This window comes from Cicer arietinum, chromosome 1 (genome assembly GCF_000331145.2).
Source record: "Cicer arietinum cultivar CDC Frontier isolate Library 1 chromosome 1, Cicar.CDCFrontier_v2.0, whole genome shotgun sequence".
NCBI lineage: Eukaryota > Viridiplantae > Streptophyta > Magnoliopsida > Fabales > Fabaceae > Cicer > Cicer arietinum.
This window is the reverse complement of record NC_021160.2, coordinates 2,249,806-2,265,255: the sequence shown is the minus strand read 5'-3', so window position 1 is coordinate 2,265,255 and position 15,450 is coordinate 2,249,806. Positions and strand designations below refer to the sequence as shown.

Sequence of the window (15,450 nt, the reverse complement as noted above, 5' to 3'; positions counted from 1 at the left end):
TGAAATTTGAAGCACTTGAATCTATTCATATTTGTATGAATCAATTCATTAAATTCAGACCCAATGATGGATCAATTTACACTTTCATGAATCGATTCATGACAATTCAATTTTTAGTGATCGGTTTTAGGGCATCCGTTAATCACTTCATGCTTAAATATGAATCAATTTACACGGTCAAAAACTCTATTCTAAATGCAGTAAGTTGTGTTTTCTCGTCGAACCAATTCATAAGACATCATTAATATCAAAACTTCATATTAGCATTCATGTGTTCACCTCTTTATTTTCCAAATCAAACATCTAAATTACTATAAAAAAAAGTTTTCAAATTCACCTTATTGGAGTGTGAAAACTTGAGGGAAAAAAATTGTAGCATTTGTTTCTATTGAGTGTGCATGGTGTGATGATTTGTGGAGTATTAGATTCTACACCTAATGAGATAAAATATAAGATCTTTCTGAAATGTAGGGGTATCTTAAGATATTGGTGAGTGACTTCAAGTTAAAAATGGTGTTTTTGGTTCAATAAATTGAAGAAATTATTCTTAAAGTTTGTGGTTGTGAATGATTCTTAAAAAACGGAAGGTATTTTTTTGTTGTAAATTCATTCTCAATGATCTTGTAAGCATTCTACCAATTTATAAAAATATAATCTCTCCTACAATTATATATATGGTGACTAAATGTACACTAAAAATGATGATGAAGTAATGAAATAAATATAAATTTTGGTGTCTTTTTTCTCAACTCTACTCTTTAATGTATATGTGTTTGTGTGTTGATATATAGTTTCTTGAGTATTGTTAAGAATTAGTTGTTTTGATAAAAACTTGCTTGATATTAAAATTATATGGTAAGATTGATGCATGCAACACTAATGAAATGATTATTCATTCGGATGTGGTGACTCATTTGAGGATATATTTTTCAGCCACCGATGGTAACCAAACACCCCTATAAATATCCCAACATATTCACTTAATTTTCAGCCACCAATGTATCTCTCACAAGTCACAACCATCCTTATTACAAAAACCCTTTCTCCCTCTCCTTTAATTATGTACCTTTGTAATTTCATAGATAGAGTAATTTTAGGCAATTTTTATGGTAAGAAAGTGAAGTTTAGAATGGTGAGAGAATTATGAAAGAGACAACAAATCTAGAAATCTAGAGAGAGATAAAGAGAAAGATAGAGAAACATAGACCCTTTCTCTCTCTATCTCTTTTCTTCTCTCAAATAATTTTCATTGTAAATTGTAATTTTTGTTGGTTGTGGGGTGTGTATGGCAGTAAGATTATCAGTATCAGGGCATGAGGTATCTGATCTATGTCTTGGCAAACCGCCACTCAGGTCCATTTCTATCACCGACACCATAGCTGACGCTCTTAATGCAATCAAGAAATTCGGTGATAGCTACATCAGCGTTTGGAATTGTCACCATTCCATTAACAAGAAACCTCAAACCCTAATTAATAATACTAAAGGGGATTTTAATTGCAAATGTATTGGGAGAGTTTGCATGGTCGATATAATTTGTTTCCTTTGCAAAACGGAAAATCTTTCTTCCCCTTCCGTCGCTCTTTGCTCCCCTGTCTCAGTTCTCCTTTCCGATAACAACAATTCATCCCTTGTTCGTCACATTCAACCCAATGCGAGGTTCATTTTTTTTTTAATCTTTTTTTCTTGTTAGTTTCCATTTTTATCTTTTTACACAAATTAATTAATTTAATAATTATTTTGTCAAATATCGTCTTTCACCCAAATTCCGTATTAAGAAGCCTTCTATTTGAAATGGTTGTGAGTTCATGCTATTTACTTTTAGGAAGAAAAAAATGTTGGGGGTATTTGAGTCACTATTTTTGAATTTTTAGATGATGAATTTGAAACTTCTTCATTTTCTTTATTGAATGAATTTCAATTTGCAATGTAATAACTTGCAGTTTAGTGGAGGCAATAGATGCAATGCATGAAGGAGTGCAGAATTTGGTAATAGCTATACCCAATGAGAAGAGGTGGAAAATGAGGGAGAGAGAATTTTTGGAGTCCGACGGCATTTTGCACAATGACAAGCTTTTATACTGTTGGCTTACTCAAGAGGATGTAATGCGCTATCTCCTCAACTCAATTGGTGTGTTTTCTCCTATGCCTGCAATCTCCATTGACACACTTGGCATTATTGACAGTACAGAAAATATGTTTGTTCTTTACTATGACGACCCTGCATCCTCTGCTTTGGAGATTCTCACTACTTCCATTGTGCATCATTCATCTGTTGCAGTTGTTGACATGCAGGGTAAGCTAGTTGAAGAAATCTCACCCTTTATGTTGAATTCTTGTGATGAAGGGATTGTCCCTGCAATGTCAACTTTCTCAGTTGGTGATCTATTGGCTTACATCGACTGCGGTGGTCCAGCCGATCAGGATTTAGTTCAGTTGGGGAAGGAGGAAACGACACTTCCTTCTTGGCCTTCATTTTCTTCTACTTCATCGGAGGAAGATATTTGGCCGTCAGGGAAGAATGGGAAGTTTGGAGGATTTTCATCAAAGGTGGTGAGAAGATCAGAGGCTATTGTTTGTTACCCTTGGAGCTCTTTGGTTGCTGTTATGATTCAAGCACTTGCACACCGTGTCAGTTATGTTTGGGTTGTACAGGAAGATGGAACCTTGGTTGGGATTGTTACTTTTCAAGGAATGTTTAAAATTTTTAGAGAACATTTCAAATCAATGTCATAACACACACACACACACACACACACACACATGTGAGTGTAACACTCACTATGCTATTAACATCACCAACTAGATAACAATTTCTGGGTGGCCATCTTGTCTATTTTTGTTGAAGAATCAAATTTTGAAGTAGTTAAAATGGATTTTGCCACACAATCAAATTTGTTTTTTTGCTAACTTATTATGTTTGATTTGGTGCTGCAGTTGTGTTTTTTGTATTGTCTAGGAATGCGACTTTTGGTTTTTATGCTTCAAGGGAGAGGGGCAATGTGGATGGTTTATTTTTTGTCATTTTGTTTTTAAATGTATATGTTGTATTGATATTTTTGATTAATTATACAAAGTTGAAGTAGAATGCTTTATAAATATGACACCGTTAATCACTTGTACTTAAACGTACTCATTCTTTATATTAAAAGAATGAATAATTTAAAATGGATTCTAGAGGAGAGTTCTACATCACACTTCATAACTTTAAGACTTCAAGAGTGAGTTATACACAACTCTATATCAATTATTCTTCTTCTTTCACCTTCCATTTTAATTCATCATAGCTTATGTTGAGGTGCTAGAGAGATTATGAGTTTTATGGTATTTAAGTGAGCGACGATTAAAAAACACCTCATCACAATTAACCCAAATTTTTTAAATACAGCTTTTTCGACTAGTTTTGCCTTGTATCTTTTGATTTCTCTTTTGACATTATTCTTTGTCTTGGATATCCACTTCACAGTGATAGTCTTATGCTCTTTTGAATGAGAATCGATTTCCCATGTATCATTTTTTCTTGGTGGCTTTAATTTCTTCGTCAATTGCATCTCTCCTTTTATCTTGTGCAACTTCTTCAATGTTCACCGGTTCATAACTTGTAGAAAAACCATTCCGCCGGTTCCTCATAAAGATCTTCAAGCCTCGTTGGATGAAAAGGACTATTTTTTATTATCATAGAAATCTTGAAGACTTCTTGTACCTATTGTGATCATTTGACAACACAACTCGATCAATTACAAGAAGTGGTGTACATGATTGTGGGTCGACCCGTCAATCCGATCACTCAATCCAATTCAACCTGATTTTTACCCGTACTCGGTTACTTTCGGGTCTGACTCAACCTAACTTGTTGAAACTCGCTTATATTTGGTTCGGATAATGGGTTTGGCAGTCTCAAAAGTCCAATAAAGTTTCATTATTCATCTTCTTTACATTTTTAGCTTCTTGAAGCCGCGCCGTTTAGTGTGCTAATGAGATTATGTATTGTATTTAAAATTCAGCTTCTCAGCAGTCCATTTGGTGTGCTACTGAGATTGTGTATTGTATTTAAAATTCTAGAGTTGTCTGAATTAATTTCAATTGATGTTGGGGGTGACTGCTGCTGAACTTAACACAATCACTATTGATGTTGGGGTGACTGTTGCACAATCACTATTGATGTTGGGGTGACTGCTGCTGAACTTAACACAATCACTGCTACATCTTGAAATACTTGTTATTGTTTTGTTTAATGTATATTTTAATTATTTATTATTTCTCCTTCTTTATCTTCTCACTTTTATTATTAATATTTGTTTTTGCAAATTCCCAAGTGTTTCCTTCCATACTTTGAGGAACTTGTTAAGTGCTTGTACTTGAAGTTGACATTGCTTAGAGCATCTAACTCAATATGGGTTCTTTAGATGGGGTCCACTATACCACATCATCTTGAAGTAATTCACTCATTTTCTACTCCAGCGGTGAACTCAACATGATTGAAGTTCTACTATGCCACATCACCCTAAATCAACTCATTCATTTTTTACGGTTTAACTTTTAAAAAATCATATTATATTCTATTACTTTAATTTATACATTAATATTTAATTTTATTATAACTTAAAATATTAATTTAAATATTCTAATTAATATTATTATACATTATTTTATTTTAAAATTAAAATCAAAATAAAAATTTAAAATAAAAATAAAATTGTGAAGAAAAAGTATGAGTAACAAATTGTTCCTACTAATGAGCTAACCATCGTAATTAAAGGAAAAAAAGGCTAACGGTGGTATATTAACTAAAAAAAGCTAATGGTTACAAAATTATTATTATTTAATAAATTAAAAAGAAGTTAACGGCTATAAATTAATAAAAAAATGATAAATTTATTATTATTAATAAATTAATAAAAGGTAGAAAAAAAGGTAACTGCTATGAAGCACCGTTCCTTCCTGAGAGTACCGTGATGACACATTGGCACAACTCCAACGGTGAACCCACAAAAAAACTATAAGTTAAGTAATTACACGCTGGCGGACGAACTCATTTTCACTCCCGTTGTAGATGCTCTTAGAATTGATGAATTTTCATATTTTATTGATTTACTGTTGTTGAATTTATTTATGTATTTGAAGATTGTTGGATTTTTTTTTTTTTGCGTGAAAGGTTGGTGATTTTTAAAGAATTGAATGATGTGATTGAAATTGTATAGTTTTTGAGACATTCAAGTATTCAATATATTTTCTCGTAAAATAAAAAATAGGTTATTATTTATGTATAACTCGTCAACTCAATCCAACCCGTTCTTGATCGGGTCGGTTCGGTTCGAGTTTAATAAAAAAATACGGATTTAGAACTTAACCTAACCAAAAAATAATCGATCGGGTCGGGTATCGAATTTTGTCAAAACCGGTCCGACTCAACCCAGGTACACCCCAAATTACAAGCTTCTTATAGGATAAATCCAAAACTTCTTGTTTATATATATATATTTAAGGATTTGCTAATTTACACCCTCCTCTTCTTACGAAGGTGTGCAACTTACACATTTTTATTCGTATAAAAAATATTATTCCTTACTATTTTTAAATAAGTATAATTCAAGGGTATTGTTAATGATTGAAACATGCGTAGGTTAACACACTTTCTAATTTTTAATTGGAGATTAATAACATACACATTTTTGTTTGGACAAAAAAAAAATATCTATTTACTATTTTAAATTGAAGGTTAATTTTATAATTTTCGTAATATATAGCAAACGTCAATGTTGTTAAGTTGGACGTGTTTTGTTTTGAGTTTAAACTTGAAATTTCGCAATTATCTGAGTTAATTATGGTGATATTTATTTTCTTTACTAAAATTAATATATATATATATATATATATATATCAAATAAGATTTGATGTAGAGATGAATTGTAATATCTACTTTAAAATTAAAAATGTCATGTAAGAAATAAATGAAAGTGTTTTAATATCACATATTAAAATGTATTGGACATCATGACAAACATATATCATTTTGACAAATTATGTGATGAACAACTAATCATAGATCTAGTTGCATGAATAAAAAAAATATAAAAAAAAGAAGAGTGGGGGGGGGGGGGGGGGAATATTTATCTCTTGAAGTGTATTCTCCTAAGGTTGATGTGATGCTGTTGAATGATCTTGGATGACAATTATGTAGAATAAAATCTTCCTCCCCTCCTCCTCAAACTTTGATGGGCAATTGTATAATAACATTATCAGCTTTTGCATATGCCTCAAGACATGTTTTTTAAAAAAAGTGAAGAGGGGGTCTACCATTTCTCTTAGGGTTACAATGATTATACCAATTTTTTCATGAATATTCATTAAATATCAAATCAAACCCTTATATGAAGAGTTGTAATGGTTCCACCCATCAAATATACATTCAACTATATTTTATATTATTCAAACATATTCACCATTCATGTGATTCATGTGATGTCTAATATCTATTGATCACAAGATAAATATTTAATGACTCATTATAATACTATTCTTCAATCAAGATTTTATAAATGGAAGACCAACATTCATAAATAAAATTAAAATTGTCTATATTCTTCCACTTGGGCAAAATAATTTAAGAAATAAGACAAAATGCAGCAAAACAAAAAATAACAAAGAAAATATTTGAAATCAAAGACTCGATCAATGGTTTAATAAGAGTGGCCACATTTATATCTTGACTATAATTACAAATAAATATAATCACTATTGATTAACACGATTCATCAGTTAACATTATAGATAAAAAATAAACAATAAAAAATTATGTCGCCCACAACCACATAACTAATAATTCTTGATTTTTGTTATCATGATCATCAAATAAGGATACTAGTATAATACATATCATAGTAAAATTTGTGATAATTGCATTGTACTCCTATGTACAAAAGAAAACACAATCAATACCACACAAATGATTCATGTTTTCGTAAAATTATACCATTCTATATGCAACATCATTTTCTCTAGGGAAATTAAATATTAATTAACATCTCAAAATAACATTTATGTTAAGGAAACAAAAGCCTTCAAATAGTATTATCAAAAGGAAATAAACCTCTTTTTCATTAAACAAAATTCATCAATAATTTTCACAAAAAGAGATTCGCTTGAAATATTTTAATAGTAATAAAATACAATTCTAACAAGGAAGAAAACCATCAATATGCATCAAGTAAATTATAGACATGTGCATATAAATAATGAAACTTATAATATAGGAGCATCAATTGTAACAACATGCAATTACAAATTTTGTAAAACTCCCACTAACCAATTATTATTCATAAACATAAGCTATCAATATTTAAATTAGTAATTAAGAAACAATATAAATAAGTTACCACACAACATCTATGTATAGCAAAGTAAACTAATACATGAATATAAATATAAATATGAGATTAATGCTTTCAAAACATGCATTTAAAATAAATAAATAAATTATACTCCCACATTTCCAAAAGAAATAAGGAACAATATGTCTTATCTCCCTCTAAATAAAAGATAAAAAACCCTGAAAATATATATATATATATATATATATATATATATATATATAAACTCACTTAAATATTTAAATATTTCACAAGACACAATCATAGAAAAAATAATCTGATACTAAAAAATATTTCAGAAACATTGTGAGCAAAAACAAACAATGGATATATACTATGAGATAAAGTTGGAAAATAAATAAAATCCGTAGTAGTAGGTATGATAGCTAGTTAATAAGTATAGATAATGTAGGTGCTACTCCTAGGTAATTGGTTGATTGTTGGCTGTTGTGCCAACAAAATCATGGGAGCTATTTTACTTTATTTCGGGTATATAATCATTCACATACAATAGTATACTATGTGCCGCCGTAAATACAGTTCATTATTATGTATTATAAAGATATTGATACCTAAAAATTTGAGTTTTAACTTATTATTTTTTATTTATTTTTTATAAATAAGTTGTGTGAGTCAACTGATTTGACAAAATAGTATCATTATTAGTATTATTGTTTTGTATATTATAAAAAAAAGTTTAATTGTATTTTCATTTTTTATTTTATTAAATTATAAAACTGATTTTCTTATCTTTAAATTTAAATATTTGTTTCTTTTTAATTATTTTAATTAAAATATTAATATTTTAATATATTTTAAACGATATAACATATATTATAATTATATATATTTTAATATGTAAAATTATCTAGTGCATTATTTGTATATGTGTTATAAATTAAATTAAAAAATAAATAATTTTATAAATTAATAGTGATAGTTTTAAAGAATTTTATTATAACTTTATGTGTATTGATTATTTAATATTATTGAATTATATATTAAATTATTTAAAATATATTATATAACTATTTTTAATTAAAAATTCACAAAAAAATATTATAGTTAAAAAAGACTAATCTAATAAATAAATAAAAATAAAGTAATAGAAAATATAATTAAACAAATAAAATGATTATTATTTCATATATATAGATGAATCTTAAAATTTATAAGTTAATGATATTATTAAGATAGATATTATATATCACGTTTAAAACTGAAATTTCATATTTATATAGAATTTCTATACTATTTAATCTACTTAAAAACAAAACAGAGAAAACTCTCGTTAATAAATTCCATCATGAATGCCAAATCTTAATTACCGGGCGGAAAAGGAGAAATGGTGGATGTGATGTGACTAACATTTTAATTATTAAGCATTTGCCTTAGATATTTAATATCGGTCACTTTGTGGTCCCCTATAAAAGTCAAGCCGGCTTAATCTTTGAAAATATTATTTTTAAAATACATATTTGAAAATGATTTTAATTGATTATATTTATAAATGATTTATATTAAGGATTATCTTGATAAATAGTTTATAATTTTATATTTAAGAATTGTCAAAAAAATTAACAACAGTTGAGATACATTATAGAAATAATAATAATAGTTTATAATCCTCTTCGTTTTATAGATAAAAAAAATAATGATTTAATTGTTGTCAATTAAATAAAAAGTAAATATTTATTTTTTAATTTTATGAAATCAATATTATTTAAGTTGATATGTCAATCATAAAAATAAAAATAATTATTAATATCTATTTATAAAATACGATGTCCATAATTATTTGAATTTTAAATATTTTTCAAATACTTATTCATGATATATTAGAATCTGATTTGTTAATGTTGTTAATAAATCTAACCATGTAGGGTAAAAAGTTTAAACAAATGTCTAATTTCTATTTTTTTCTATTTAGTTTATAGCTTATCTTGCAATTTCTTTTAAAAGATATTTAGAATATAATATTTTCATATAAAACAATTGAAATTATCTTTAAATTTTAGTTTAACTGATAAATATCGATATTTTTAGATTAAATGTATTATTTCGAATTTAAAACGGAGTCTTACATTTGTGTGACTTAATTATAAACTATATATAAAAATAAAAAAATTGGAATATGCATCATTATAATACGAGTGATGCTAGCTATTCAATGACTTTAAACTATTATCAATAAATTATCTTATACTTATTTGTGAAAAAAATATTGATTTATACTTACAATAATCTTTAAATACTTTTCATTCTGATATGTATATGGTTCAATTATATATCATTTTATTAAAAAATATTTTAAATATCTTTCATTCTGATATGTATATGATTCAATCATATATCATTTCATTAAAAAAATTAATACACTAATAATTAGATTTAAATGTCAATGAACTTTAATTAAAGAAGTATTATTTAAGAGAACTCAAATTTAAATATTAAGTAAAATAATTTTTAACCAAAATTTACTTACATCATAGTTGAATTGTAAATTATTAAAGACTTAATTCCATTTTTGTTTCTTTTGATGACCAACAATCCTCTTCACCCTTGTTAGTCTAAAGTACCACAATGTCTCATAAAAAATGTTGAAATGCTTTGTGCTATCCAATTGTAAAAATCTAAAAAATTTGTTTTGTGGTCTTATGAATAATTTTTATTTGCAAAACAGAAAACCATATTTTATATTGAAAATGTGTAAAATAAATATAATTTACATATTGTTTGACTTGAATAACTGTTTGACACCCTTAATAGATTTAACTAAATAAATTTCAAAAAGTTAATAAACTTCAATAAAAAAAATTAATCACTCAAGAAAATCTAAATTCAAATTTTAATTAAAATAACCATAATTTTATTTACTTCTTCATCTCTTCATTGACCTATTAAAAAAATAATGTCTAAATTCAATGTAAATCATGGTTGAGGTTGGTGATTTTGAATGGAGTTGACATGATGTTTCCCATAATCTATTTTTTTAGATTAAAATAAGGATAAAAATGAGAGAGTGGCAAAATTGTGAATAAAAGGCATATAATATAGGTGAGGGAAAGATGGAATGGTTAGTGCGAAAAGCCATCATCAAGGCCTAAAAACAAGGCAAAATGGATAAGACTGTCCTCACATATTCATCCACGAACCAACTCAATTAACTATATTATTATTAATCATAGTATTAATTATTTTATATTTTTTCATAATACTTAAATTTCTAGATAGTACTGATATTATTAAATTGATTATCTTTATATAAATTAGGAGTCAGCTGTATGTCACTTTTAGATGATATACGTGAATCAATAAAAATTTATTAATTATATTATTTTTATTTACGACTTATAAAAATAAAATAATTAAATAAATAGCAGAGTGCCACGTGTCCATTTAATAGCTTTTTGGTATGTGTTGAAGGAGAGAATAGATGGCACAGTAGTCTAGAGCTACTGATACTTCTAGAGAGAGAGAGAGAGAAAGAAGAAACTATGAAACTTGTTGTTGTTGGTTTTTGATTGAAAAGAAAGTGTATTTTGATTTGATCATCTGAAATATGTACATAGGTGGTGGTGGTTCTTCCATGGGAAGATCTTTCAAGGAATCCCTTAAACTGCTTGAAGCTGATATTCATCACGCCAATAACTTGTCAGTTTCCTTTTCCTTTCAATTCTCACACCCTTTTTTAAAAAGTCATTTTTTTTTAGTTTTGTTTTTAAGGTTAAGGCATCCTTCCTTTAAAGATTTTATTTTTATTTTTTGAATTTTTGGAATTGGATCATGAGGTAGAGAGTGAATTTTTTTTTTTGGAATTATTTTCTGGGGTTTATCTTTAACCCCTGATATTTTTGTTTTCTTTCAAGTCAAACATCAAAGTTTTGTTTTTTTCTCCATTAGTTTACTGGTGCCTTTATTCACTGCAAATTCATGATTCTAATTTCTACTCAACAATCAAACAGTGTCTCTATCTTGTTGGGGATAGTTTCATTCATTCTTCAAAATCAACAAACTCTAGTGGAATTTTTCATATAGCTTCTATCTTATGATGTTGTGTTTGCTTAATACTAGTAGTATTGAGTCACATATATTTACCACTGACTTTTTTGTTTTAAATAAATTTTGTAAATGAATGAATGTGTTGCACTGTTTCATTTTGTGTCTTATATGCAAAAGTCAAAAACTTTGGCCTTCTTTACCTCTGTACTTATTTGGAGCTTTTGTTGTTGTTATTTTCATTTATCTGAATTTATAGTTTAAAAAAGTATCTGAGTTTTTGTTCTGTTGTGTGTATGGTGACTATTTTTTCCACTTTTATGTTATGTGGGACTTTGTCACCTGTTGGCAGGGGTAGTAATTTGAAGTAATGCATGATGACATTGATCTCTAATATGCATTACATTATCTTTTAGAGCTAGTTGTTGTTTTTTGTTCAATGTTTTGAAGTTATTTGCTGTTTTGTGATGAGTCTCTAGTGTAATTGGACTAGAGTAAGATTCTGATAAATGACTTAAGTTCTGAATGGTGTTCTTTCCAAACATTGAAAATTTGAAATGTTAAGACTTTGGAAGGTTGCCTTTTCTTTTTCCTCTCCAGCCATTGCTATGTGTATAGTTTATGAGTATAAAAGTTATAACTTCATCATGCAATTGGGTGTGTAGGGCATCAGATTTTCCGAGGGAATATGACGGTGCATGTCTTCAGATGAGGATGTCATACAGTCCAGCAGCACACCTGTTTCTTTTTCTTGTGCAATGGACAGATTGCAATCTTGCTGGAGCCCTTGGACTATTAAGAATCCTAATTTACAAGGTTGGGTGTTTTTATTTTTTTGGTTCAATTTAGTGTTGTCTAATCGCAGCTATAACATAGCAGAATTTGAACAAATCACTATTGTTGTGCGATACATTATTTAGTACAAAAATGTTTTCAAATAGCGGCTATATTGACGCTATAGCACTGTAGCATAGCATGTTTTGATCTAACCGTTATTTTTCGCGAGTGACAACCCTGGTTCATTTTGAAATGAGAAATTTGGTCAAGGTGACAAATTTTCCTCGTGCTGCAGGTGTATGTGGATGGGACAACTACCATGTCTACGCATGAAAGAAAAGCAAGTATTAGGGAATTCTATGGTATATCTTCCTTTTTTTTCGTTTGTAATATAATAAAATAGTTTGCATTTTATTTACTAAAAACGAAAAAGTTTGCATTTGAGTCTTTGGAATGCTGATATATTAATATTGTGTATTGATCAGCGGTCATATATCCCTCTTTATTACAACTTCAAAACGGTGTCACTGATACAGAGGATAAAAAACAGAAGGTTGTATGCATGGAGAGATATCGTAAAAGAGATGAGGAGGAGCACAGACAAACCTCAGATATAGACATTGAAAGAGAAGAAGAGTGTGGAATATGCATGGAGATGAATAGTAAGATTGTCTTGCCTGACTGCAACCATGCCATGTGCCTGAAATGTTACCACGAATGGTACTCTTTCTCTCTCTTAAACACACATTCCTTATTTTGCGACCATGACTTGTGGTATCAATAAGTATGAAGTTGTGGCTTTATTTCTCCTTTCCCCACATCTTGATTCTTTGTTTTTTCTTTAGCAATATGTTGTGTATCTCCTAGGTCCAAATATATGATGTAAAGATGCTCAAAAAATGGTCTGCGTTTGTATTGTGTTCGGATCTGTTATCGATACTTGTACAATAAATGCATTACATACACAAAGTACTTGCCAATCTCAATATTATTACATATGGAATATGGACTTGAGAGAAGGAAAATGCAGGAATCTCTATGTCCACGGTCCACCGCTTACCCAACTCCAATTTTCAAGAATTGTATTTTGAATTACGTGTTCGAATCTTTTGTTAAATTCTTCTTTATGTGGATTAATGTGATTTTATTCCTTGCATATTCAGATCCTTAGTTTTGAATTGTGTGTTCTAGTGGTGATCATTGCCCTTTCACCCTTTAGTGAAGTATGTTGCTCTTTAGATGTGAGGAAGGAGAATTCATGAAGAGGCTCTTCTTAACTTAGGAGAAATAATATGTAGACTTTTATAGGATATACTAGTACGTGATTACAGTGATTAGAAAGCAACAAATTTATTAGATTTCTTTGCGACAGAGAATAGGAAACAAATTTAAAATTTATTTATGATTTCTGAGAATCAGGCACAGTGTTTTAGGATGAGCTAACACTCAGTTAGGATACTGTGAGCTTGTCAGGTATACTATATACATACTGTCCTTGATTTGATTTGAATTGTATGGAAAGTATTCTAATGGATTAGACTATGAACCCAGATTGTTGTCCTTTAATCTTAGTTATTATATTGATAATGCTTTATTGATCTAAGAGGTACTTGTGAAACTCTATAGTTATGAAGATTGAAGACTATGTATGCACTTTGATCTTCTAATTTATGTAGATGCCCAATGTTTAACTTGTCAGTCGTAGTGCATTTTGGATATACAGTGAGTTTAGCATAATCACGATATGCTATTGTGATTTTTACGATAGCTACACTTTTGTAGCTTCAACAAAATCACGGTGGCACGGTGATAAATCACATTTACTCATTCAATCCAAACGCACTTACACTTCTTACTGGATGGAATAATGAATTATTTCTCTGAAAACTCTCGATGCACGCACCGATAGTCTGTACGAGTGTGTTAATGGCCAATACACAAGTAGCTTACATTGAATTTTGACATGCCTTTTTTCGCAGGAGAGCAAGATCACAGTCATGCCCCTTTTGTCGTGACAGTCTCAAAAGAGTGAACTCGGGCGATCTCTGGATATTCACCGATAGTAAGGATATAGTAGACATGGAAACGGTTACAAGGGAGAATCTTAGAAGGCTTTTCATGTACATAGATAAGTTACCTTTGATAATTCCAGACTCACTTTTTGACCCTTATGACTCTCACTTAAGATAAGTGTTCTTTGATGGGTTTTAGTTACATAAACTTGGAATGTAATTTGGTGAATTTAGCTTATAGAGTTACAGTGCTTGCTTCCACGTCTTCCAGAGTTTACCATGGTTTTGGTGGTGAAGTTGAGATTGTAAATTGTATTTAGCACATTTGTATATCTTTGTACAGATTGAATTACTTATTAAGAGGTTTGCATATTATGTGCCTCTTGTGTTATAAATGTGAATCTCTTGAGAAACAATATGAACTTTGACTTTGGACCAATATGGAAGAAGATCATGTGCACTTGAGAAATCAGTGTTGAAAAGATTATTAGAAAATGTGTTGGGAGTATTAGTTTAGAAGAATATGCCATCCAAAAAAAAAAGTTTAGAAGAATATTGCATAGAAATTTATATAAAATTTGGTTTTTTATGTCATTTTTAATATATTGTTTTTATTAAAAAAGATGAAACAAGTGTGCAATGCACTCCATCATTTTTTAAGTCTTGATTACGTTTACATGTGAAAAAAAGTGTCTCAAGATTTGTAGTAGTGCAGGGTCGAGGGTTTTTTAAATTGTCATGAGTTGGTGCTCGATGGTCGAGGGTTTTTTAATAAGAAAAGTGAGCTTTTTATCTCATTTATGTTTTTTCAGAAGTTTTTAATTTTTCTCTGGATAAATTAATTCAGAGATACTTTTTACGCGGTTTAATTAACTAATTTTTAAATGTTTATTTGAAAACATAGGGTGGCGAGAGAAGAAACTTCTCATTGTAAAATTACTATTTAAAATAATAATTAAGTGTATGTTATAAGTTCTAAGTTTTTTTTTTTGAAATATCTAAGTTCTAACATCTCGTAGCTGTTAAAAATAAAATAAAATTAAAATATTAAATAATATAGTTATTATTTATTGTAACAAATTCAATAATGTGTTGTAAGAGAATTATGCACTAGCACACAATATATAATGTAATTTTTCCTTAAATGAAAAAAGAGTTTAATTGTTATATACCGTATAAAAAATTTTACGCAATACATTTTTAATAATTTAGTTGGGATTGATTGACAATTTAACATTTTACGCCTTCGGTGTTTATAAATTAAATCATTGAAGAAATCATATACTATATTG

The 15,450-nt window shown here is 28.8% G+C and overlaps 2 protein-coding genes across 2 annotated transcripts; both read left to right on the top strand.

Annotated features, from left to right (window-relative positions):
• The first annotated feature begins 985 nt into the window (after positions 1–985).
• Positions 986–3,190, top strand: LOC101513623 (CBS domain-containing protein CBSX5-like). Its single transcript, XM_004485695.4, has 2 exons — positions 986–1,659; positions 1,944–3,190. Exons 1-2 carry the CDS (start codon positions 1,286–1,288, stop codon positions 2,734–2,736), a joined length of 1,167 nt encoding a protein of 388 aa, XP_004485752.1. The 5' UTR covers positions 986–1,285; the 3' UTR covers positions 2,737–3,190.
• Positions 3,191–10,798: 7,608 nt separating this feature from the next.
• On the top strand, positions 10,799–14,580 carry LOC101513299 (E3 ubiquitin-protein ligase AIRP2-like). Its single transcript, XM_004485694.4, has 5 exons — positions 10,799–11,024; positions 12,035–12,185; positions 12,442–12,508; positions 12,632–12,866; positions 14,126–14,580. Exons 1-5 carry the CDS (start codon positions 10,933–10,935, stop codon positions 14,334–14,336), a joined length of 756 nt encoding a protein of 251 aa, XP_004485751.1. The 5' UTR covers positions 10,799–10,932; the 3' UTR covers positions 14,337–14,580.
• Positions 14,581–15,450: the final 870 nt, after the last annotated feature.

What these genes read in the sequence shown, in the direction of transcription:
- LOC101513299 (XM_004485694.4), top strand. Translation starts at nt 10,933, where the DNA reads ATGTACATAGGTGGTGGTGGTTCTTCCATGGGAAGATCTTTCAAGGAA. An exon ending in AAGTATTAGGGAATTCTATG is followed by an intron (nt 12,509 to 12,631) that starts GTATATCTTCCT and finishes TGTATTGATCAG; the next exon opens with CGGTCATATATCCCTCTTTA. An exon ending in CTGAAATGTTACCACGAATG is followed by an intron (nt 12,867 to 14,125) that starts GTACTCTTTCTC and finishes CTTTTTTCGCAG; the next exon opens with GAGAGCAAGATCACAGTCAT.
- LOC101513623 (XM_004485695.4), top strand. Translation starts at nt 1,286, where the DNA reads ATGGCAGTAAGATTATCAGTATCAGGGCATGAGGTATCTGATCTATGT. An exon ending in CACATTCAACCCAATGCGAG is followed by an intron (nt 1,660 to 1,943) that starts GTTCATTTTTTT and finishes AATAACTTGCAG; the next exon opens with TTTAGTGGAGGCAATAGATG.